We start from the raw sequence: 22,835 nt of genomic DNA on the forward strand, positions 1-22,835 counted from the left end.
TTGAATTTACCACAGGTGGACTCCAATCAAGTTGTAGAAACATCTCAAGGATGATCAATGGAAACAGGATGGACCTTGTTCAATTTCAAGTCTCATAGCAAAGGGTCTGAATACTTATGTAAATAAGGTCTCTGTTTTTTCTATTAATATATTTACAAACCATTTCTAAAAACCTATTTTTCGCTTTCTCATTATGGGGCATTGTGTGTAGATTGATGACTAAAGAAAATAATTCAATTTTAGAATTATGCTGTAATGTAATAAAATGTGGAAAAAGGGAATGGTCTGAATACTTTCCAAATGCACTGTATGTTTAAGTAGCATATTTAATTAAGTAGTCACTTGTTAGTCTATAATTATCTGTTGTAACTAAGTACTGATGTTCTTACCTTTGACCTGTTTAACTGCTAGTATCAAATGTCTGCCAGTGTTGAATGTTATGGTTAAAGTTTGATGCCAGACTGGATTCGAGGACACACTGATAATGTATCTGTGACACTGTGTGATTCTGTAGCAGCTGATGTTGTGACTTCCTACAAGCCTCTTGGGGTGGTGAGAAGGCCCGTTAAACATTTTCTTTGCCTCTGCTCTGGAGGTGTTCTCCCTGAATTATTGTAATAAACCAGATTGATTTTGATTGGCTTTCTCAACGACTACTCTCCTTTTTGTTCACCTGGAAATTCTTGTTACAACTGTAAAAGCAACCACTTTTGAATAGAACATGGTCTACAGAACGCTCTTCAATCAAATAGTGGGGAGACAACTCTTTGTTCCTCAGTGAGATAAGATGCTCACCTGTCCAGAACTTCGTCCAGGGTCTCATAGGAGTTCTCATAACACTCGATCCTCTTCTTGAAGTCCTCCATAGCCTCTTCTGTGTTGCAGTTGGTGTAGTCAGGGCTGCCCAGCTTCACTTGCTGAGCAGAGAAAGCGACAGGGGAGATTTAAGACTCATTGGCTCTCTCTCTAAAGAGTTAGCGACAGGAACTGTGGATGATCACTCACCACAATGTTCTCTGCAATGACTTCAGGGTCTTCACAAACAGACTCTACAAAGAACACCTAGGAGAAAAGGGAAGACAGTAAACCCCCAGAATAGACAAAACATCCAAGTCATTTAGATGGGTGGGGTGTTACAAAACCAATGTATGTGTAACCACAAGACTAAAAACAGACAGGGTTGGCTTACAATCAAAGGATTCACAACATGTAAGCTATATTTCATCTGCAAATGTTTATTGAAAACATACATTTGCCCAATAAGCGTTTGTTCCCTTTCAAATACATTGTTACAGTTGTTGGTTAGCTAGCTAACCTTAGCCATGTTAGCACAGATGTGACGAGTCAAAACAAGAGATGGTATCAAGAACAAAATACAACTAGCTGAAATAAGCCATCTACGATTCACCACACAGCAGCTTCTAGATATTGTCGCTAGCTAGGGCTGATAAATCGAATTCAGATCGAAATTGAGATATTGACAAGAGGCTGCGATTTACTCCTTTCTTTGACACTCCATTAATAGAACAAAAACTGCACTACGGTATCTCCAATGAGATGCGCTAGACCAGGGGTGTCAAACGTCCGGCCCGCGGGCCGGATCAGGCCCGCAAACGGGTTTAATCCGGCCCGCGAGATGATTTTGTAAAGTATAAAAATGAGCTGCAATTTTTCAATAAAATAAACTGCTGTTCCAATTGTGTCCACTGGATGGCGCAATAGCAATTGTGTTAAGCAAGTAAACTGTTTATACCGGGGCAGAGCAAATAGGTCAAGCAAGTGCAGCCAGTCCGGATGAGCTACTTTGTTTTGCCCGCGATATTTATTACGGCTTCTACTTTTAACATTATGTGCTTTGGCACCCTCATTGCCCCAATATGTCTCTGTCAAAAAAGAGAAAAGTGGACGCAGAGTGCAGAGTGTTCCAAGAAAAATTGTCATCCTTCTATTTATTCATGGAATTGAATGGGAAAGCTGTATGTTTGGTGTGTTCACCAGCATGTTGCAGTGCTGAAAGAATATAACCTTCGTCGCCACTATGTGAGTCTTCATGCCGACAAATATGACAACTTTCAAGGACAGCAGAGAAGAGAGAAGGTGAATGAACTGTTGGTGGGTCTGAAGAAACAGCAGTCTGTGTTTACTCACAGCCGAGACATCAGTGACGCTGCAGTGAAAGCTAGCTACCTCATTGCTAATGAAATCGCAGTGGCTTCAAAACCATTTAGTGAGGGTGAATTTGTAAAAACATGCATGATGAAGGCAGCAGAGATTGTGTGCCCTGAAAAGCACCAGGCTTTTTGCAAATATCAGCCTGACAAGAAACACAGTTGCAGACAGGATTTCCGATCTTTCAGTGGATTTGGACAGCCAGTTGAAGCAAAAAGTAAAGTCATTTATTGCGTTTTCGGTTGCAATTGATGAAAGCACGGACATTACAGATGTTGCACAACTGGCCATTTTCATCCGCGGAGTTGATGACACATTGACCGTCACCAAGGAGTTCGTAGAGTTGGTGCCGATGACAGATACAACGACAGCAGCTGATATTTTCACTGCACTCGTCGGCGCGCTGGACAGGGTCGGAGTGGACTGGTCCCGCGCTGTCAGCCTGGCTACAGATGGTGCGCCCTCAATTATCGGGAAAAAAGCAGGCGTTGCGACAAAGTTCAGAGAGAAAGTGCAATCTGCAAATGGAGGACGTGATTTTTTGACTTTTCACTGTATTTTGCACCAGGAGGCTTTGTGTTGCAAGTCATTAAAGATGGATAACGTCATGAAGGTGGTCATCCAAACTGTTAATTTCATCCGATCCAGAAGCCTGAATCACCGTCAGTTTGACAGCCTTCTCAGAGAGAAAGATCACATCTATGGCCTGCCATACCACACTGAGGTAAGATGGTTAAGCCGAGGTGCTGTGCTGAGGCGTTTCTTTGATTTACGAGAAGAAATTGAACAGTTCATGGAAGAAAAGGGCAAACCAGTGTTAGAATTTAATTCCGCAGAATGGATGCAGGACCTTGCATTTATGGTGGATGTTACAGAGCACCTGAATAACTTGAACAAACAGCTGCAAGGGCGCAACAAAGGTTGCCACGCAGTATTATGACAGCATACGTTCTTTCAAGTTGAAGCTGTCATTGTGGGAGACGCAACTCGCCGGTGGTGATGCAGCTCACTTCCCCTGTCTGAAAAATGTGTGCGCGACCCAACATGTGGCAGACATGAAGCGGTTCAAAGATAAAATAACGGGACTGTTAAGGGAGTTTGAGCAACGCTTTCAGATTTTTGGTGAACTGGAGAAAGACTTCAACGTTTTTGTTCGCCATTCACCGTGAATCCCTCTGATCTGCCCGTCAGCATCCAACTTGAAATAATAGACTTGCAGTGTGACTTTCGGATTTGAAGGGCAAATTTGCCGCAGCTGTCTTGGACACATTTTATCAGAATCTCTTGCCAGGTTACCCCAACTTGACAGCCCTCGCTGCAAAACTGTTGTGCATGTTTGGAACCACATATCTTTGTGAGCAAGTTCTCTGTAATGAGCATAAATAAAACAAAGCTGCGCTCAAGGCTCACGCACAAGCACTTGAATCACATCCTGAAGTTGGCTGCCACTCAGGATGTGACGCCTGATATTGATGCGCTGGTGAAAGCTAAAAGATGCCAGGTATCAGGAGTCAAATAAACTATGCAACCCCACTTAAAGTGCTGCATGAGACACCCTGATATAGTTCTGTGATCTGTGATATACTTCTGTGAATCACTGAGGCATTGTGTGTTTGTGTGTTGTTTGTCTTCAGAATTTCAAATAACTTGAGGTGTTTTATGATTAATAGTGATGTCGTGCTTTTGGACACACTGTCCTCAGGCTCCAGCTTTATGTTTATATGTTTTTATGTTGATGTGCTATTGTTTTTAATTGATTTTATTTTATTTGTATATTTAACCTATTCTTGACTCTGTGGTTCTTGCACTTGTTTGGGGAACAGGATTTCATTATTTGTATCTACATTTCTGCCTGAGAAATGACACCCTGATATAGTTCTGTGATCTGTGAAACAGTTATGTGAATCACTGAGGCATTGTGTGTTTGTGTGTTCTTTTTCTTTAGAATTTTCAAATCAACTTCAGGTGTTTTATGATTAATAGTGATGTTGTGCTTGTACTATTTTGGACACACTGTCCTTAGGCTCCAGCTTTATGTTTTATGTTGATAGTATTAAAACAAAAAAAACAATCTGAAGTTGTTGTTTTTAAATTATATATACACACACCATGATTTTACCGGTCCGGCCCACTTGGGAATAGATTTTCCTCCATGTGGCCCCTGAGCTAAAATGAGTTTGACACCCCTGCGCTAGACTCTGTTTATTCACTCTCTACATGCACAGAGGATGCTGACCAATCACAAGCGGGCTCTCACCCTCTGCATGGCATACTCATGCTGGCCAATTCGCTTAGAGCGAGCAGTTACATGCTGGTGAAGAGAGAGTGTGTGTCGGAAACATAAGTGCTGCCAATGCCAACAAGAACGCCGATTTGGTGCCAAAGAAGGGCGCATCTTCAGTGATACAGCAGTATTTCGGCTACAGGCAATCCGGTGTCAACCAAATGCAAGTGTTGTGCAAGACGTACCTCAGATTATCTCCCCAGATTGCTTAGTGACCATTCTCCTCTGGTATTATCAATCTCCATTCCTACCAACGTAAACGGAGCATATACAGTGAGGGAAAAAAGTATTTGATCCCCTGCTGATTTTGTACGTTTGCCCACTGACAAAGAAATGATCAGTCTATAATTTTAATGGTAGGTTTATTTGAACAGTGAGAGACAGAATAACAACAACAAAATCCAGAAAAACGCATGTCAAAAATTTTATAAATTGATTTGCGTTTTAATGAGGGAAATAAGTATTTGACCCCCTCTCAATCAGAAAGATTTCTGGCTCCCAGGTGTCTTTTATACAGGTAACGAGCTGAGATTAGGAGCACACTCTTAAAGGGAGTGCTCTTAATCTCAGCTTGTTACCTGTATAAAAAGACACCTGTCCACAGAAGCAATCAATCAATCAGATTTCAAACTCTCCACCATGGCCAAGACCAAAGAGTCAGGGACAAGATTGTAGACCTACACAAGGCTGGAATGGGCTACAAGACCATCGCCAAGCAGCTTGGTGAGAAGGTGACAACAGTTGGTGTGATTATTCGCAAATGGAAGAAACACAAAAGAACTGTCAATCTCCCTCGGCCTGGGGCTCCATGCAAGATCTCACCTCGTGGAGTTGCAATGATCATGAGAACGGTGAGGAATCAGCCCAGAACTACACGGGAGGATCTTGTCAATGATCTCAAGGCAGCTGGGACCATAGTCACCAAGAAAACAACTGGTAACACACTACGCCGTGAAGGACTGAAATCCTGCAGCGCCCGCAAGGTCCCCCTGCTCAAGAAAGCACATATACAGTGGGGAGAACAAGTATTTGATACACTGCCGATTTTGCAGGTTTTCCTACTTACAAAGCATGTAGAGGTCTGTCATTTTTATCATAGGTACACTTCAACTGTGAGAGACGGAATCTAAAAATAAAATCCAGAAAATCACATTGTATGATTTTTAAGTAATTAATTTGAATTTTATTGCATGACATAAGTATTTGATCACCTACCAACCAGTAAGAATTCCGGCTCTCACAGACCTGTTAATTTTTCTTTAAGAAGCCCTCCTGTTCTCCACTCATTACCTGTATTAACTGCACCTGTTTGAACTTGTTACCTGTATAAAAGACACCTGTCCACACACTCAATCAAACAGACTCCAACCTCTCCACATTGGCCAAGACCAGAGAGCTGTGTAAGGACATCAGGGATAAAATTGTAGACCTGCACACGGCTGGGACGGGCTACAGGACAATAGGCAAGCAGCTTGGTGAGAAGGCAACAACTGTTGGCGCAATTATTAGAAAATGGAAGAAGTTCAAGATGACGGTCAATCACCCTCGGTCTGGGGCTCCATGCAAGATCTCACCTCGTGGGGCATCAATGATCATGATCAGCCCAGAACTACACGGCAGGACCTGGTCAATGACCTGAAGAGAGCTGGGACCACAGTCTCAAAGAAAACCATTAGTAACACACTACGCCGTCATGGATTAAAATCCTGCAGCGCACACAAGGTCCCCCTGCTCAAGCCAGCGCATGTCCAGGCCCGTCTGAAGTTTGCCAATGACCATCTGGATGATCCAGAGGAGGAATGGGAGAAGGTCATGTGGTGTGATGAGATACAAATATAGCTTTTTGGTCTAAACTCCACTCGCCGTGTTTGGAGGAAGAAGAAGGATGAGTACAACCCCAAGAACACCATCCGAACCGTGAAGCATGGAGGTGGAAACATCATTCTTTGGGGATGCTTTTCTGCAAAGGGGACAGGACGACTGCACCGTATTGAGGGGAAGATGGATGGGGCCATGTATCGCGAGATCTTGGCCAACAACCTCCTTCCCTCAGTAAGAGCATTGAAGATGGGTCGTGGCTGGGTCTTCCAGCATGACAATGACCCGAAACACACAGCCAGGGCAACTAAGGAGTGGCTCCGTAAGAAGCATCTCAAGGTCCTGGAGTGGCCTAGCCAGTCTCCAGACCTGAACCCAATAGAAAATCTTTGGAGGGAGCTGAAAGTCTGTATTGCCCAGCGACAGCCCCAAAACCTGAAGGATCTGGAGAAGGTCTGTATGGACCTCTACATGCTTTGTAAGTAGGAAAACCTGCAAAATCGGCAGTGTATCAAATACTTGTTCTCCCCACTGTACATGCCCGTCTGAAGTTTGCCAATGAACATCTGAATGATTTAGAGGAGAACTGGTTGAAAGTGTTGTGGTCAGATGAGACCAAAATGGAGCTCTTTGGCATCAACTCAACTCGCCGTGTTTGGAGGAGAAGGAATGCTGCCTATGACCCCAAGAACACCATCCCCACCGTCAAACATGGAGGTGGAAACATTATGCTTTGGGGGTGTTTTTCTGCTAAGGGGACAGGACAACTTCACCGCATCAAAGGGACGACGGACGGGGCCAAGTACCGTCAAATCTTGGGTGAGAACCTCCTTCCCTCAGCCAGGGCATTGAAAATGGGTCGTGGATGGGTATTCCAGCATGACAATGACCCAAAACACACGGCCAAGGAAACAAAGGAGTGGCTCAAGAAGAAGCACATTAAGGTCCTGGAGTGGCCTAGCCAGTCTCCAGACCTTAATCCCATAGAAAATCTGTGGAGGAAGCTGAAGGTTCGAGTTGCCAAGCGTCAGCCTCGAAACCTTAATGACTTGGAGAAGATCTGCAAAGAGGAGTGGGACAAAATCCCTCCTGAGATGTGTGCAAACCTGGTGGCCAACTACAAGAAACGTCTGACCTCTGTGATTGCCAACAAGGGTTTTGCCACCAAGTACTAAGTCATGTTCTGCAGAGGGGTCAAATACTTATTTCCCTCATTAAAATGCAAATCAATTTATAACATTTTTGACATGCGTTTTTCTAGATTTTTTTGTTGTTATTCTGTCTCTCACTGTTCAAATAAACCTACCATTAAAATTATAGACTGATCATTTCTTTGTCAGTGGGCAAACGTACAAAATCAGCAGGGGATCAAATACTTTTTTCCCCTCACTGTAGTTGGGGACTAAATTCTACACTCTAGAAGCAACCGGAATTTTGTGCATTCATTAAAGAGCAGATCAATATTTTTACTTTGACAAACAAACCCTCCGCTCCTGACAGTTTCATTCTTTGGGACGCATTGAAAGCCTATTTGAGGGGACAGACATTGCCTATACTAAAGGATTGAAGAGAAAACACGGTGCCAAACTGAATGTCCTTGAATCTGAAATCTCTGAGCTAGAGAAAACCTACCAAAGAGGCCAGACTAAAGACCTATACAGGCTTTTGGTAAACAAAAAACTGAAATATAATACTCTGAACACGTATCAAGCTGAGAGGGCCATCACCTAAATCAAAACAGCGTTACTATGAGCTTGGAGAGAAAGCACACAAAGTATTGGCATGGCAACTGAAAGCAGTGGAAAGTAAGAAGACAATTAATGCTATAGAAACTCTTACTAACGAGATATCTTTTGACCATACTGAAATTAATGATACTTGTAAGAAATATTACGAGGACCTCTACACTTCCCAATCAAGCAATGATCTATCAGAGATCGACTCTTTTCTCTCCTCTCTCAACCTCCCATGCCTGTCAGAGGAAGACAGAGAGCGCCTGAGTGAACAGTTCCCAGTCCCTGAATTATTGGAGGCCATTAAATCCTTACCTTCTAATAAATCTCCTGGGGAGGATGGCTTCCCTCCAGAGTTCTATAAAGAATTTAAGGAGCTGTTGGTACCCTACCCCATGGAGGTACTTAAAAAAGCCGGGGAGGACAACTGCTTTCCAGAGTCTTTCTATCAAGCGGTGATTACAGTAATTCACAAGAAAGGGAAAAACACGCTAAAATGCGCCTCCTATAGACCAATCTCTCTCCTTATACGGATCGTAAACTGGTCACCAAGATGCTATCTAAGAGACTGGAGTCATGTTGGTCAACCCAGATCAGACTGGCTTCATAATTAATAGATTGTCCTCCAATAATCTCAGAAGGTTCTTTGATATAATTCACCTTGCTAACAAAAACAAAATACCTAGTGTCGCAGTCTCCCTCAATGCCGAAAAGGCCTTTGATAGGGTCGAATGGCCATACCTCTTTCGCGTCTTGGAAAAGTTTGGTTTAGGCACAGTGTATGTAAATTTGATAAAGTCACTCTACAAATCTCCTAAAGCTAGGATTGCTACCAATTGGATTACTTCCTCCTCTTTCCCTCTCTATAGGGGGAATAGACAAGGTTGCCCAATTAGCCCCCACGTCTTCGCCGTCGCCATCGAACCGTTAGCTGAACGTGCCATGACAAACATGGCTTTGAGTTGGGCCCCCATACCCATAAGTTATCACTTTTTGTGGATGACCTTATCGTATTTCTAACGAACCCAGAACATTCTCTCTCTCACTTACAGAACCTATTACAGTATTATAGTTATTTCTCTGGATGTAAGGTCAATTTTGATAAAAGCGAAATCTTACCGTTGTCTGTCTTTGACCATCATACCATCAAGCAAAAGTTTCCTTTTAGATGGTCGCCTAAGGGCTTCACATATTAGGGCATAATGGTGGATGGTAACCTGAACAACCTCTATAAACTCAATCTGGCCAGCTTGTTGCAAAAGGTAGGGTGACCTGTGTAAATGGATGGACTTGCCTCACTATGCTTGGTAGAATTAATGTAGTTAAAATCAACGTCCTGCCCAGATTTCTATATTTGTTTCAATCTCTCCCCATCCCTGTGCCCGCAGCATTCTTTTCCTCTCTCGACAAGCTGACCAGACGGTTTATCTGGCACGGCAAAACCCCTAGGGTTAGCCTGGACAAACTGACCCTTGATTACGGTCAAGGGGGCTTAAACCTCCCCAATTTCAGAATGTATCACTGGGCTCAGAGGTTTGATAATGGTCCTTCTCCCTCATGGTTAAACATGGAAAAGTTTGAGGTACATGAGGACACTGGGGCAGAATTGTTTTACAAATGTGACATGAAATCTATAAAAACTATCACAGACAACCCTTTAATTATACATTCTGTCCTGGCATGGTGCAAACTGCATGAGCTGTTCAGACGAGAGGGATATCTTTCCCCTAAAATCCCTCTATGGAACAATAGATTGATCCCTGTTTTTCCAGAATAGTAACTTTAGCCCATGGTCTGATAAGGGTATCACTTTCTGGAACATTGTTATGATGAGGGAATTCTTATGTCCTTTGAACAGCTGAAACAGAAATACCACTTGTCTAACAAGGACTTCTTTAGTTAACTACAACATTTTATTAGGGTGAATCTCAAAGGCCAATGGAACCTACCTAAGATGTCACCTATTGAACAACTCTGCCATGCAGACCAACCACTGTTCAAGACCATTTCCTGTGTTTACAATGCTCTTATGTCAGGACCTGAGCTAGATAAACCTAGTCTTAGATGGGGAAAATATCTGGGTATTAATCTTGATGAGGGACTATGGAGTGACCTATGCAGGGATGGAGTTACTTCCACATTGAACTCCAGATACAGACTGATCCTGTTTAATTTCCTCCATAAGCTCTATATCACCCCATCTAGATTGCACAAGTTCAAACCTGATATCTCCTCCCTATGTTTTAGATGTGGCTCAGATGAAGGAACATTCCTCCATTCCCCTTGGCAGTGTTCAAAACTACACCGTTTCTGGCATATCCTCAATTCATGGGGCTGCATTCCCTTTAGACCCGGAGGTCTGTCTACTGGGTAACTTTACTAAGTCCAATCTTAGGCAAAGTCATACTATAAAGCTAAGAGAAATATTGCTAGCGATTTCCAAGAAATGTATTGCCTTGAAATGGAAATCGGATTCCCCCTGCCAGTTGCAATGTGGATATCAGAAGTTTATATCTGTATCCCACTGGAGATAATTACTTACTGCTTGAGGAATAAATTGGAGATATTTTACAGAATGTGGCAACCTTTTATTGATTATATGGAGAATCTCCCCTCACATCGATTGCATCTCTATATAATCCTCTCATAATGTTTCACACGTAATGTATAATATGTAGCCTACGGCAGGTGACCATATGATCCAAGGTCTCATTCTTTTTTAAATATATTTGTTGATATTTTTTTATTGCATTTACATTCTTGTCTATTGTCTTGTAAGGTTATTGTCACTGTTATATTGTTGTCTCATTTTTGTCTTGAATGTTCTTAAACTGGAAAATGCTAAAATAAAATACCTCAGAGTTGTGGTAACAAGAAGAGGCAACACTACAAATGTATTCCATAATTTGAATTTAAAAAACATCCCACAGACCCATAGAAATCACAGAGGCAATCACCTATCACAAAGACACGGTTCCTATTTACACAGTCAGCAAAGACTACTTCAAGAAGATGATAAACAAGCTGGTCAGGAGATACAGTCCATCTCGCACATATATTTCTCCCAAGTCGCCATCCCAACACTGTATAACAAACTTAAGGGAGAAGTTGAAACATTGAATGTTGCGTTGAATGACTGGACCAGACTCCAATGTTTTGGACACAGGCTGCACCTTGTAATAATAGGTAGGCTACGTGTTACATGTTTTTAAGGCATGGACTTAGCATTTCATTTATAATAATGATTGAGCCTACTTATACATAATTACACAATCATAAGCCTCCTATTCTATCTGCAGCCTATGGCTGCCTGAATAAATAATGAACTTAGTTTAAGAACACATAGGTCTAATGGTAAAATAGGAACTAATGTTATTCATGAATGAATGAATAAGTGCTGCGCTTATAGCACATTTTATATTTGATGATCATGTTAAAAATGTTTGTTAATATGTAGGTGTAATAATCCTATATATTATTATATGTAACCTATAACAATGTTGGAAAATATTTTCCATTTGGTTTTGTATTCAGTTAGCTGCAGTACGTATACATTCATTTGATCTCATTTTATAAGTGATGTTCTATACCCTGACAGTTGTTTTAACCATGTCTGATGGAATTACCAAGTTTTCACCCAAGTGTTGAAAATTGCAATTCATAATTGCAATTCCAATATCTGGCCCCCCCCAAAAATAAAATGCTATTAGATATTTTACCCAAATCGTGCAGCCATAACGCTAGCTATCTGACCGATCAGTGACAACACCCAGCCTTTTACCTCAGAGTTGTGCACTCATTTTTGTCATGACGTTGTCAACACAGTCTATACACAAGCACAATTACCACCATCACCACTGAAGAAGCCAACATTACCTTGAAGCCATTCTGCTCAGCAAATGCGGTGATGGTCCCTCTCCTCGCTCTAGTGGTGTTAGTGGCATCAAACACCTGGAGAAAGAACAGAACAGACCATCACTCACAGTTCACACAGACTGACAGAACCACTGCACTCTAATCCATATACAAATACACAATGGGATATCACAGCATTTCATGATGGGATAATCCCATCCCAATGTTAAAGGGCAACTCCACCACTTTTCAACCTCATTTTCATTATTTACATCACAATACCAGTGTCAACATGTGTGAAAAACATGCATTTCTATCACAGATCATAGAAACACACCATTTCCACATATGTAGACACTGGTATGGTGCTGGAAATAATGAATACGAGGTTGAAAAGTGGCAGAATTGACCTTTAATGTGCACATAATCCGGCCACATTGGAGATTTTCAATTATGATATTTGGCTTTAAAGTGATTGTACACACCGCAACTTGGCCTCCTTCGTCAGCGAGGTACTGTCTGACATCATTCAGTGCTGCTGATGCACACTGCCTGCAAGGGACAGTGGGAAAACTGAGTCAGAGGCAGCAATGACAAGACTACAAGAGCAACTGGTGGGTTAGTAGAGACAAAGAAATGTAGTTTGCTTAAACACAGACACTGGTTAAAAACAGGTAGTAATATCATATAATATCATGATATTGATAGGCAATTTGGGGGATTCAAGGTCAAGTGGATGTGCTCAGTGTTTTCACTTGTTCACAGCAGAGGATCAAAGCACTGTAAATGTTTCTTACTGTCTGATCTTCAGGCCCTCCTCGTTGTCTGGGCGGAAGAACTCAAAGGACTTGTAGATCTTCACACACTCACGCCGGTACTGTCCAACATTGAACTCTAAATGGGGGAAAGAAAGAGTTGCATGCTTTACTTTTCTATATACTATTACTGACTGTTCGGGGGCATTCTTGCGAGTTTCAGTGTGTGTGAGTGGATAGCCGAAATGTAATTTCAGGTATAAGGGCTGAGAGTTGGTACCTCTGGTGGGAACGCCGATCCAGTTGAGATAGCGGGTGAGCTTCTTGGAGATGTAGGTCTTCCCTCTGGCTGGGAGGCCCACCGTCACTATCAGGGTGGGGCAGTTGGTCATACATACTGCACATGGAAAAGAGTAGAGGGGAAGAGGGAGAGATGGGTTAAATTATTCTACTATATTTTGACAGAGACTGACATTGAAATATAAACGAACACAGTGCAGGCTATAGCAGTGAAGGGCTCTGATGACAATTTTTTTTATTAAAATTGTCCTAAATGACCCTTTGGAGTTAATTCCCAAGTGAACTTCAATCCCTCATCTGACCTGCCCTCTGTAACTCACACTAACTATTGAGCCAAGTGAAAGAGAGCAGTTTGCAAAGATGGCAGCATTGTGTTGAAATCGAATAAGGACAACATATTCCCCCAATCACTGTGACGCCCAATGTTTTCTAACATGAAGAAATAAAACCATATCACAAAGTATTAGAAATGTTGTCAATAAGGAGTAGAGGTCCCAAATGTCACAAGTGCCACCATGGCATGCTATTGTGAAATGACTGTCAGTACAAGCCAAGGCATCTGTAGACTTGTAACCTATTTTCCACACATTGGTTCGGTCTGTACAGAGGACTGGGGGAGAGAGGAGCCAGTGTCTTGGCTTGATATCATATCCCTTTGGTGAAAAAGATACTCCAGCGGTGTTAATACAACAAGTCAATGCCAGGAACAAATGTCAAAGTTGCCTATATGTTTGTGAGTTTCAAACAAAAAAGCCTGTGCAGCAAGCCAGCAACTGATCAGGTTATGTATTGCAAACCATGGTGATATTCTATGACTGACCAAGACAGTAAAACCTGAAGTAGTCGTAGAGATCTCTCCTGAGAGAAATGTAGAATGCAAAATACTATTGTTATAGCAGCTTATTATGACCAGGAATGTAGACTATGGTGTGTCTGGTCTACCCACAGAACAAATCATACTAATACAAATATTACTGAACAGGGTAATACAGGGTTAGAGAAGCAGATCCACAAAATAAAATAAAATGTATTGGTCACATACACGTGTTTAGCAGATGTTATTGCGGGTGTAGCGAAATGCTTGTGTTTCTAGTTCCAACGGTGCAGAAATATCTAACAATTTAATATGCCATTTAATTTTAATATTAAATTTAATTTCACAACATATACCCAATACACACAAATCTAAGTAAAGCAATGGAATTAAGAATATATAAATATATGGACGAGCAATGTCAAAGCGGCAGAGACTAAGATAGAATAGTATAGAACATATAAGATGAGTAATGAAAGATATGTAAACATTATTAATTTCTAAAGAGTCCAGTGCCAGGAGTCAGGACTACAATTCATGTTTACCAACAAGTTTGGAATGATAAATGATGGGGCAGATGATTTAGGACAATGCCATCATGGATTACCATCTACTGGCCTTTTGTGAACAGTCAGTGCTGGGAGAACAGACAATAGATACTTCAATGAGCAGCGTGTCCTGAAAGTGACTTAGTTTGCCACTAATGCTCAACCGCTTGGATTGTTGTTATGGCATCTGCTTCTTTCACAAGTCAGGAGAAACGATACAATGAGATAAACACTGAGAAGCAAAGAACGTTGCTCTGGACTGGAGAGGGGCCAGTCCAATGACTGTATGAAGAGCCAGTCAGAGGGGCAGTCAGAACTGACAGTCATCAGATAACAGGCAGCCAGGATCATCAATAATCGATTGCCAAGATGACTAATGTTCTTTCTCTGGCTGACGATTACGCCGTTGAGACATTTACATTTTCTCAAAAAAAATTTAAACGAAAGTTGATTACGTTACGACACAATAGATGGATAAGAACCTGGCTTGACGCTTGGCTGCACGTTTGTAATGTTAACTAGTAAGAGATACACGTAACGTTAGCTAACTATGAATAAAATGCATTTTCACCACATAAACAACGTCCATTAAAAGTAGTATTCGTGCGTGTGCAACAACCGGCTTGCTGTCTAGTCACGTCGATAACGTTATATACGCACCCTTTCTCTGAGATATGTGTTTCTCGGGAAGGCCATTTTTACACGGCAATGGCATCCAGATTTTCTTAAGCGGGTTTTGAGTGAGTTCACGCGGCGTTGCAGAGTTCGATGGTCGTTCTTCCATTCCAACTTCCATTGTGGACATAGTGGTGGCTTCGACTACTGTGGCGCGGAGCCTTTTGTTCTGTCTTTCAGGTGATTGGTCTCGCATCAGTGTTGTTCTGATGAGGTCTGGTGGTGTCGTGGTGAAACCACAGAAGGATGTGCCTACCATAATTTCGCGAAAATACGCGCACTTTTGCTCAGAAACAATGAAGTCACGCTGTTGCTGTTTTTTTTTTGTATTAATATTTTTTAGGGGGTAGATCAGCTTTAATATTGCAGATAGATTGTAACTTCCATCAATGTAATTGTCTGCATCACTTCCAATCCCCCATATGTTTTTTCTCGCAAATATATATATATATATATATATATATATATATATATATATATATATATATACATATATATATATATATATATATATATATATATATATATATATCATACATACACATACATACACATACATACATATAAATACATATACATACATATATATATATACATATTTCCTTAAAAAAATATATATATTTCCCTTTATTACTTTCCAACCCCATCACCCCTCCCCTAATTGGAGTAAACTAGTGAACAACAACGCTATAGGCCTCTTCTTCCAGTTTATACATACTATATACATTTTATGGACACAGTCAATTTTACAATAATTCTATTTAGTTTGTTTTTACTTCCTCACGCTGTTGCTGTTGCTGTTAATGCAATTACAATTTCCCTCTAATGTCATACTTCCAAGTGTATATTGGGCTTAATTGCCTACTAAACGACGTCATTATTCCCTTATACATCTGTAGTATCAAGCTCTCTACAAGCACCGACAATGTATCAATTCGGAGAAACTAATACGTTGTATTCTGTTTACCGTAGTAACTACACAATGCGCCCTCGAATATCGAGTATTCAAGATCAAATCACTTTTTTTTGTCTCATGCACCGAATACAAAAGCTGTAGACTTTACCCCATTCGTTGCTGCTTTTAATGCAGCAGCTACTCTTCCTGGGGTCCCTGGGGGTCAACATAAAACTTACAAATACATAATGTAAATGTAAATATCTGACAAAGTACAGAACAGTAATAGACAAGAACAACATAATATATTACTTTAAATTCAAAATAAAATAAGTTATATATAGGAAAAACACCAAGAGACAACAAAAATACTATTTACACACTATTCATATATACATATTAATATTATTATATACAGTACAGTTAAATTAGATCTTTAGAGAGAGGAGAGGCTACAATGTTTTTTTATCTGTTTTTTTAAAGCTAAACTTGCTTTTTGCCTGAGTAACCTTCTGTGAGCTTTTGTGGCCTACCACTTCGTGGCTGAGCCGTTGCTGCTCCTAGACGTTTCCACTTCACAATAACAGCACTTACAGTTGACCGAGGCAGCTCTAGCAGGGCAGGAATTTGACGAACTGACTTGTTGGAAAGGTGGCATCCTATGACGGTACCACGTTGAAAGTCACTGAGCTTTTCAGTAAGGCCATTCTACTGCCAATGTTTGTCTGTGGAGATTGCATGGCGGTGTGCTCGATTTTATACACCTGTCAGCAACGGGTGTGGCTGAAATAGTTGAATCCACTAATTTCAAGGGGTGTCCAGATACTATTGTATATATAGTGTAAATAACTTTAGGCCCTGCCTTTGGTACTTTGGCTTTCCGTGTTATGGTCACTACAGCCAATGGGAACCGATATTGCTTTGGAGCAAAGCTCTGCAGCATTGGTGAAGATATGATCAATACAAGTGGATGTCACAGATCCAACACTATTGGTATACACTCTAGTTGGTTGAGTGATAACCTGGGTCATGTTGGCATTAGTCATAGTAAGAAGCTTCCTCTTGAGAGGACAACTAGATGATAACCAGTCAATGTTCAGGTCACCAAGAAAATACATTTCTCTGTTAGCATCAGAGACCTTATCTAAAATCACACACATATTCTCCAGATACTGACAGTTTGCACTTGGTGGGCTATAGCAGCACCCTAAAAGAAGAGGCTACAGATGAGGCAGGAGAACCTGCAACCACACCACTTCTACTGTATGTGCCATGAGATCTTCTCTGAGCTTTACAGGAATATGGCTCTGAAAATACAGTATACAGCAACACCTCCCACGTAGACATTCCTGTCTTTTCTATAGATGTTATATCCTTGTATTCCTACTGCTATATAATCAAAGGTGCTGTCTAAGTGTTTCTCAGAAATGGCTAATATATTAATATTATCTAAGATTAGAAACTACTATTCTCATGAACTTTGTTTCTGAGGCTACATATATTTATATGAGCTAACCCTTTCCTATGTAGCTTATATAAAACTGAACTTATAATGATAATAGGTTGTATTTCTATTAATTATATTTCTGATAATAAAAAACAATGGATTTTTGAGCAGATTATGTTCAGCAGATGCCTTACCTGGTTTAGCTTGGTGGCAGCAGGGTGCTCTATTCTTCTAGCCACTTCTGCATAGCTATTTTGCTGGACTGTTGGTCTCTTCTGATTGGGGTGTTGTCTGGCTGCTCTGGATGGGGCCCGATGGTGCAGGGTAGAGCAGGCCTCTCTGGATGTGGCCTGGTGGTGTAGGTTAGAGCTGGCCTCTGGATGTGGCCTGGTGGTGTAGGGTAATGCTGGACTCTCTGGAAGGGGCCCGGTGGTGTAGGATGGAGCTGACCTCTCTGGAAGTGAACCTATGGTGTAGGGTGGAGCTGGCCTCTCTGGAAGGGGCCCGATGGTGCAGGGTGGTGTTGGCCGCTCTGGATGTGACCCAATGGTGTAGAGTGGAGCTGGCCTCTCTGGATGTGGCCCGGTGGTGTAAGGTGGTGCTGGACTCTCTGGGTGGGGGCTGGTCGTCGTGATCTTGGAGGATGTTAGGCAGAGTTCCTCTTATTTGGGTTTTTGCTTTGTCCCAGAGGAGTTTCTTTCAGTTTCCTAGCAAACGCCTTGACACCCTGCTTGTTCAAGTGCACTAGGTCATAGATCACCTGGTGGTGAATATCACAGTGGTTTGCTAGGTAAACATTGTCCAAGAGAGCACAACCTCTAGACAGCTCATTGTTTTTGCTTTGAATAATGTGGAAGGGCACAGCTCCACGTGGCAACAGGGTTGACATAGTGATTTTGGTGTTAGGAAATCTCTTTGCAGCTCTGGCTGCCACATGTCCTCTCATTGCCATAAAATCATTAGTACCTGTGTGAATTATAATATGTTTGGCCCCATTTAGTTTGTTGCTTGACAGACTTTTCAAGGCACTTGCTGTTGTTGGGCACCATAGCTTTCTAAATGACATGCCAGGGAATAGCAGTTTCTGTCTGAGAAATGTCCCATTGGAGTCACATAAAAAATTAAGACCATAGGGTGCTCCGCTGCTGTTGTGGGCTGTGGTGTCTGGAATTATTTTCTTTGGATGGAGTGGGGTGGGGAACACAGATGGGATTTCATTGTCTTCCTCACTCCTGAGGGTCCCAGCATGGCTCCACTGGTGCTGGTGCTCTGGGGCTGGGATGTGAAGATCTTGGGGAGGTCGGGTCAGACCTGGTTACGGACCTCTTGTGCTGTGTGTGTTCCAGAGGTTCAATATGTGGTACTGCCGATGAGGGGATGTGAGGGTGTAGTAGTGAGGGTTGTGGTAGGCTCCAGTTGTTCTCTTAGAGTGTGGATGGTGGTGTCTCTGTGTTGTAGCAATTATATGACTGCTGACAACTCCCTTTGTAGCTCCTCCCTGATGTCAGCTATCTCTCTCCTCATGATGCTCTCGACCGTTGCCAGTTTCTCTCTCAGCTCCTCCTTATCCTGCCTCAGAACTGTCATCTCACCACAAAGCTCATTCACCTCTACCTCCAGTAGGGAGATACTCCCAAAGGCCTGGGACAGCTGGGATAGGTTGTCACTCTCCATGTCTGCAAGGGTGGCTTGGTTAGATATGAGAGTGGGGGACTTTTGGAATTAACTGATTTCTCATCAGGTCTGTCTTCTGATTGAAGTGTAGCAGTTATAGTCCCATTCTCTTTCAAGGTGTCTGTTAGCTCTTTCAGGGATGTAAACTCATGTATATATAGAGGATAAGTGCAGCTTCTAGGTCTTGAATCATTACAATGCCATTGTTGTAGGCATTAATGGTGAAGAGTCGATTATCAGGCTCCTGTTCATGAAATACCAAGATCTGTCGACCATTAGTGATTTGTCTCTTTCCGACATGGCCAAAGTGTATTCTGTGGCAGAATACCAAGCAGCAGTATGCTCTGTGTTGCAGGCTTTGGTTTTCCCATTTATATTTTGAGGTTGGGCGTTAGCACGTTAGCACGTGGGGCGCACCGACTGGTGTCACCTCATTAGTCAGTATGTGTTACACCTGTGTGTAAGGGTTGGTGTGAGGTGTGACCCAGGTGCAGTGCAGGATAGACAGTAGGCAGTAGGCATAGATGGTGAAACAAGGATCTTTACTGGTGGTCCCAAAGTCAGGATACAAAATAACGGACTTGTCACAATAAAATAAAGGAGGAGCAAATTGGTCTCCAAAAACAGGCTGACAGCAAAAATACGAAATACTAACTACGACTGAAACAACACTGAAACAGGGAGAACATTTCTCAAGTACCTTTAAATACGTCTCGCGATCAGACACTGATTCCCCCCCGCCAGACGAACAGCCCCAGCCGTTCACCTCGGCGCCTGATTGTTGTTATCAGCCCTGGGTCCAGAATGTCCCTCCTGGGCACCCAGGACCGCTCCTCAGGCCCATAACCCTCCCAGTCCACCAGAAATTGGAGACCCCTCCCCACCTGCCGGCAGTCCAGGATCCGGTCCACTGTAAAAGCCGGCTGCCCTCCGACGAGGTGCAGCGGGGGAACAGGACAAGGAGAGGGAGCCAGGGGACAGGTGGCGATGGGTTTGAGGAGGGACACATGGAACGTGGGATGCACCCGCATGGTGTGGGGAAGTTGCAGGCGGTAGGCCACTGGGTTGACTCGCCGGACCACTGAATGGCCCGACGAACCGGGGGGACAGCTTCCTGGACTCCACGCGGAGGGGAAGATCCCGCGTGGAGAGCCACACCCTCTGTCCCAGGCGAAAAACCGGGACCGGGCGACGCCTGCAGTTGGCCTGATGTTGAGACCTGACCGAGGCCCGCTTAAGCGACTGATGTGGGCCTGGACCGACGGGACCGCCGCCTCCTCCTCTTGCTCGGGAATAGGGGGGGTTGGTACCTGTATTGGCACTGGAAGGGGGACAGGCCAGTGGACGAGCAGAGAAGGGTGTTGTGGGCGTACTCCGCCCACGCTAGTCGCTGACTCCACGTAGCTGGGTTGCTGGAGGCGTGGTGTTCTTCGACCCCGGACGGTATGAGATCGTGAACCGGAACCTGGTGAAGAACAACGCCCACCTGGCCTGGCGCGAGTTGAGCCTCTTGGCCCCCTGAATGTAGGCTAAGTTCTTATGGTAAGTCCATATGGCGAATGGATGGGCGGCCCCCTCTAGCCAATGCCACCACTCCCCCAGGGCGAGCTTGACCGCTAGCAGCTTGGGGACAGTGCGCCGGGTGATGAAGCCCGACCCCAACGGCCGGCCGTCCAGGCCCATGACCGGAACCGGCTCGGAGAGGGAGGGTAACGGAACGCTCCACCCTTGGGGGGGCCTCCGAATCCACCAGTGCATGCGCCCGATGCGCAGCGCGGGCCCACTGAACCCTGACGGGAGAAAAGTCTGGGAGTCTCTGGAGTTGGGGTTTCCGTTCCGGCTCGCTAGCACCCCTCCCGATATTAGCGAGCCCTCCCATTTCCCGGCTTCTCCGGGCATGAGTCACAGTGGTGACCTGTCTGGCCGCAGTACAGGCAACGTCCCTGGCGCAGACCCCTCTGCTTCTCCATCCTGGACAAGCGCGCCACACCCACCTGCATAGCCTCCTCCTGAGGCGTCTCCTCCCTGAATCGGCGGAAAGTCTCTGGGCTGATAGGGTGATGCGGAGGTGCGCCTTGCGTCATCCCTCTCTCGTACACTCTCTCACGACGCCGATTGTCTACCCACACCGAGAGGTTGACGAGGCCGTCCAGTCGCTCAGGCAGCTCCCTGAAGGAGAGTTTGTCCTTCATCCCCTCCGATAGCCCCTGCGCGTAAAGGACGACCAGGGTGGCCTCCTCCCATCCTGCCTCTCAAGCCCGGGTCTGGAATTCCACGGAGTAGTCCGCCACCGAACGGTCACCCTGCCGACAGGCCGTGAGCTGCCTCCTGGCCTCGTGCCCCGACACCACCAAAGAGGTGTCGAACACCTTGCGTATCTCCCGGGTGAATTGGTAGGAGTCGGAGCACGCCGGAGTTTGGCTCTCCAACTCCGCGGTAGGCCAGGAAAGGGCCTGACCCGTCAACAGAGTGATAATGTAGGCCACCCGGTCCTGCTCCATCGGAGGAGGGTTGTAGGCTGAATACCAGGGAACACTGGGTGAGGAATTCCCTGCAGCCCTCTGGATGTCAGTTGTACCTCTCCGGAGGTGGTAGGCGGGGTTCCCGCGATGTCGCTCCGCTGGCTGCCGGGGCTGGTCGGGTGTCCACCCGGCTCTGCACGGTGATCGTCAGCTGGCGGAGATTCTCGGTGATCTGCTGCAGGCTACGTCGTGCTGGTTCAGCATAGCTCCCTGCGTTGCCAATGCGCTACGATACTGTGCTGCCTCCGCTGGGTCCATATTGGCTCAGTTTTCTGTAAGGGTTGGTGTGAGGTGTGACCCAGGTGCGTTGCAGGATAGACAGTAGGCAGTAGGCAGAGATGGTGAAACAAGGATATTTACTGGTGGTCCCAAAGCCAGGATACAAAATAACGGACTTGTCATGATAAAATAAAGGAGGAGCAAATTGGTCTCCAAAAACAGGCTGACAGCAAAAATACGAAATACTAACTACGACTGAAACAACAATGAAACAGGGAGAACACTTCTCAAGTACCTGTACATACGTCTCGCGATCAGACACTGATTCGTACTACTTGGCATCGAGAAACTAGCAGAGAAAACTGAGCAAAGGAACACAGGGAAGTGAGGGCATAGATACACAGGTGAACAGGTAGATAGAGGTGACACCAATAGGATCATGATTAGTCCAAACTGTGAGTGAGGAGGTGCCTAAGGTTGTCGGAGGAGGACACCTAGTGGGTCGCTCCGGAACTGCGACCCCCTCCTGTAACACCTGTGCTGGTTTGTCATCTCGTTAGTGGGAAGGTGTTTCACCTGTGCTGGCCCAGGTGATATTTAAGAGTGGTTGGCCAAGTGCTCCAGTTGTGTTGATAGATGCAGAGGGTTAACACCTTTAGTTGGCGCTCCCTATTTTGATTTCTAAACAATCAATCCTTTATCTGATCTTCCCTGTTTTCGTTTTGCTCCAGTTTTTGGTTTGCTTCCTGTCTTTAAGTTTGCCTGTTGTTGGGCAAATTTAGTGAGCGCTCATGGCGGGTGTCTTTTAGGTCCCATTTGTTGTTGCTAGACAACTTTCAGTGGACATCCCCATGAGTGTCTTTCAGAACCCCTCCTAAAACCCAGCCTGTTTCGTTTTGGTTGTTGTCAGTGACTCTTTGTTAGTTCCCCTTTCTGTTTCAGCAAAATGTTGGGTTTTCTTGCTGAGGACGTAACATCTGTATAGAAGAGCAGGTCAGAGATTGTATTCTTGTCTCCAATTAGAGTATAATCAGTAAACAATGTCTCTAGATTTTCCCTCCGCAGCTTTTGTTTGGGATGCTGTTTAGAATGTCCAGAGTTCTGTTCAGCTGGTAGATCAAATGGAA

At 44.0% G+C, this 22,835-nt stretch overlaps 1 protein-coding gene across 3 annotated transcripts in view; it reads right to left on the reverse strand.

Moving 5' to 3' along the window:
• Positions 1–22,835, reverse strand: part of LOC121574974 (6-phosphofructo-2-kinase/fructose-2,6-bisphosphatase 4-like) — a 66,066-nt gene that overhangs the window by 33,296 nt on the left and 9,935 nt on the right. Inside the window, exons 1-7 of one of the 3 annotated variants that reach the window (XM_041887688.2) lie at positions 14,937–15,199; positions 12,895–13,011; positions 12,657–12,753; positions 12,345–12,411; positions 11,881–11,955; positions 1,006–1,062; positions 796–917 (exon numbers count right to left, since the gene is read on the reverse strand). In XM_041887688.2, coding sequence (XP_041743622.1) covers positions 796–917; positions 1,006–1,062; positions 11,881–11,955; positions 12,345–12,411; positions 12,657–12,753; positions 12,895–13,011; positions 14,937–15,147 — 746 coding nt within the window. In that variant the 5' untranslated portion in view covers positions 15,148–15,199. Of the gene's footprint in view, positions 1–795; positions 918–1,005; positions 1,063–11,880; positions 11,956–12,344; positions 12,412–12,656; positions 12,754–12,894; positions 13,012–14,936; positions 15,200–22,835 lie in introns of those variants that run through there. The other 2 variants (XM_041887687.2, XM_041887689.2) reach the window with 2 other exon arrangements.

Source organism: Coregonus clupeaformis, chromosome 10 (genome assembly GCF_020615455.1).
Source record: "Coregonus clupeaformis isolate EN_2021a chromosome 10, ASM2061545v1, whole genome shotgun sequence".
Taxonomy (NCBI): Eukaryota; Metazoa; Chordata; class Actinopteri; order Salmoniformes; family Salmonidae; genus Coregonus; species Coregonus clupeaformis.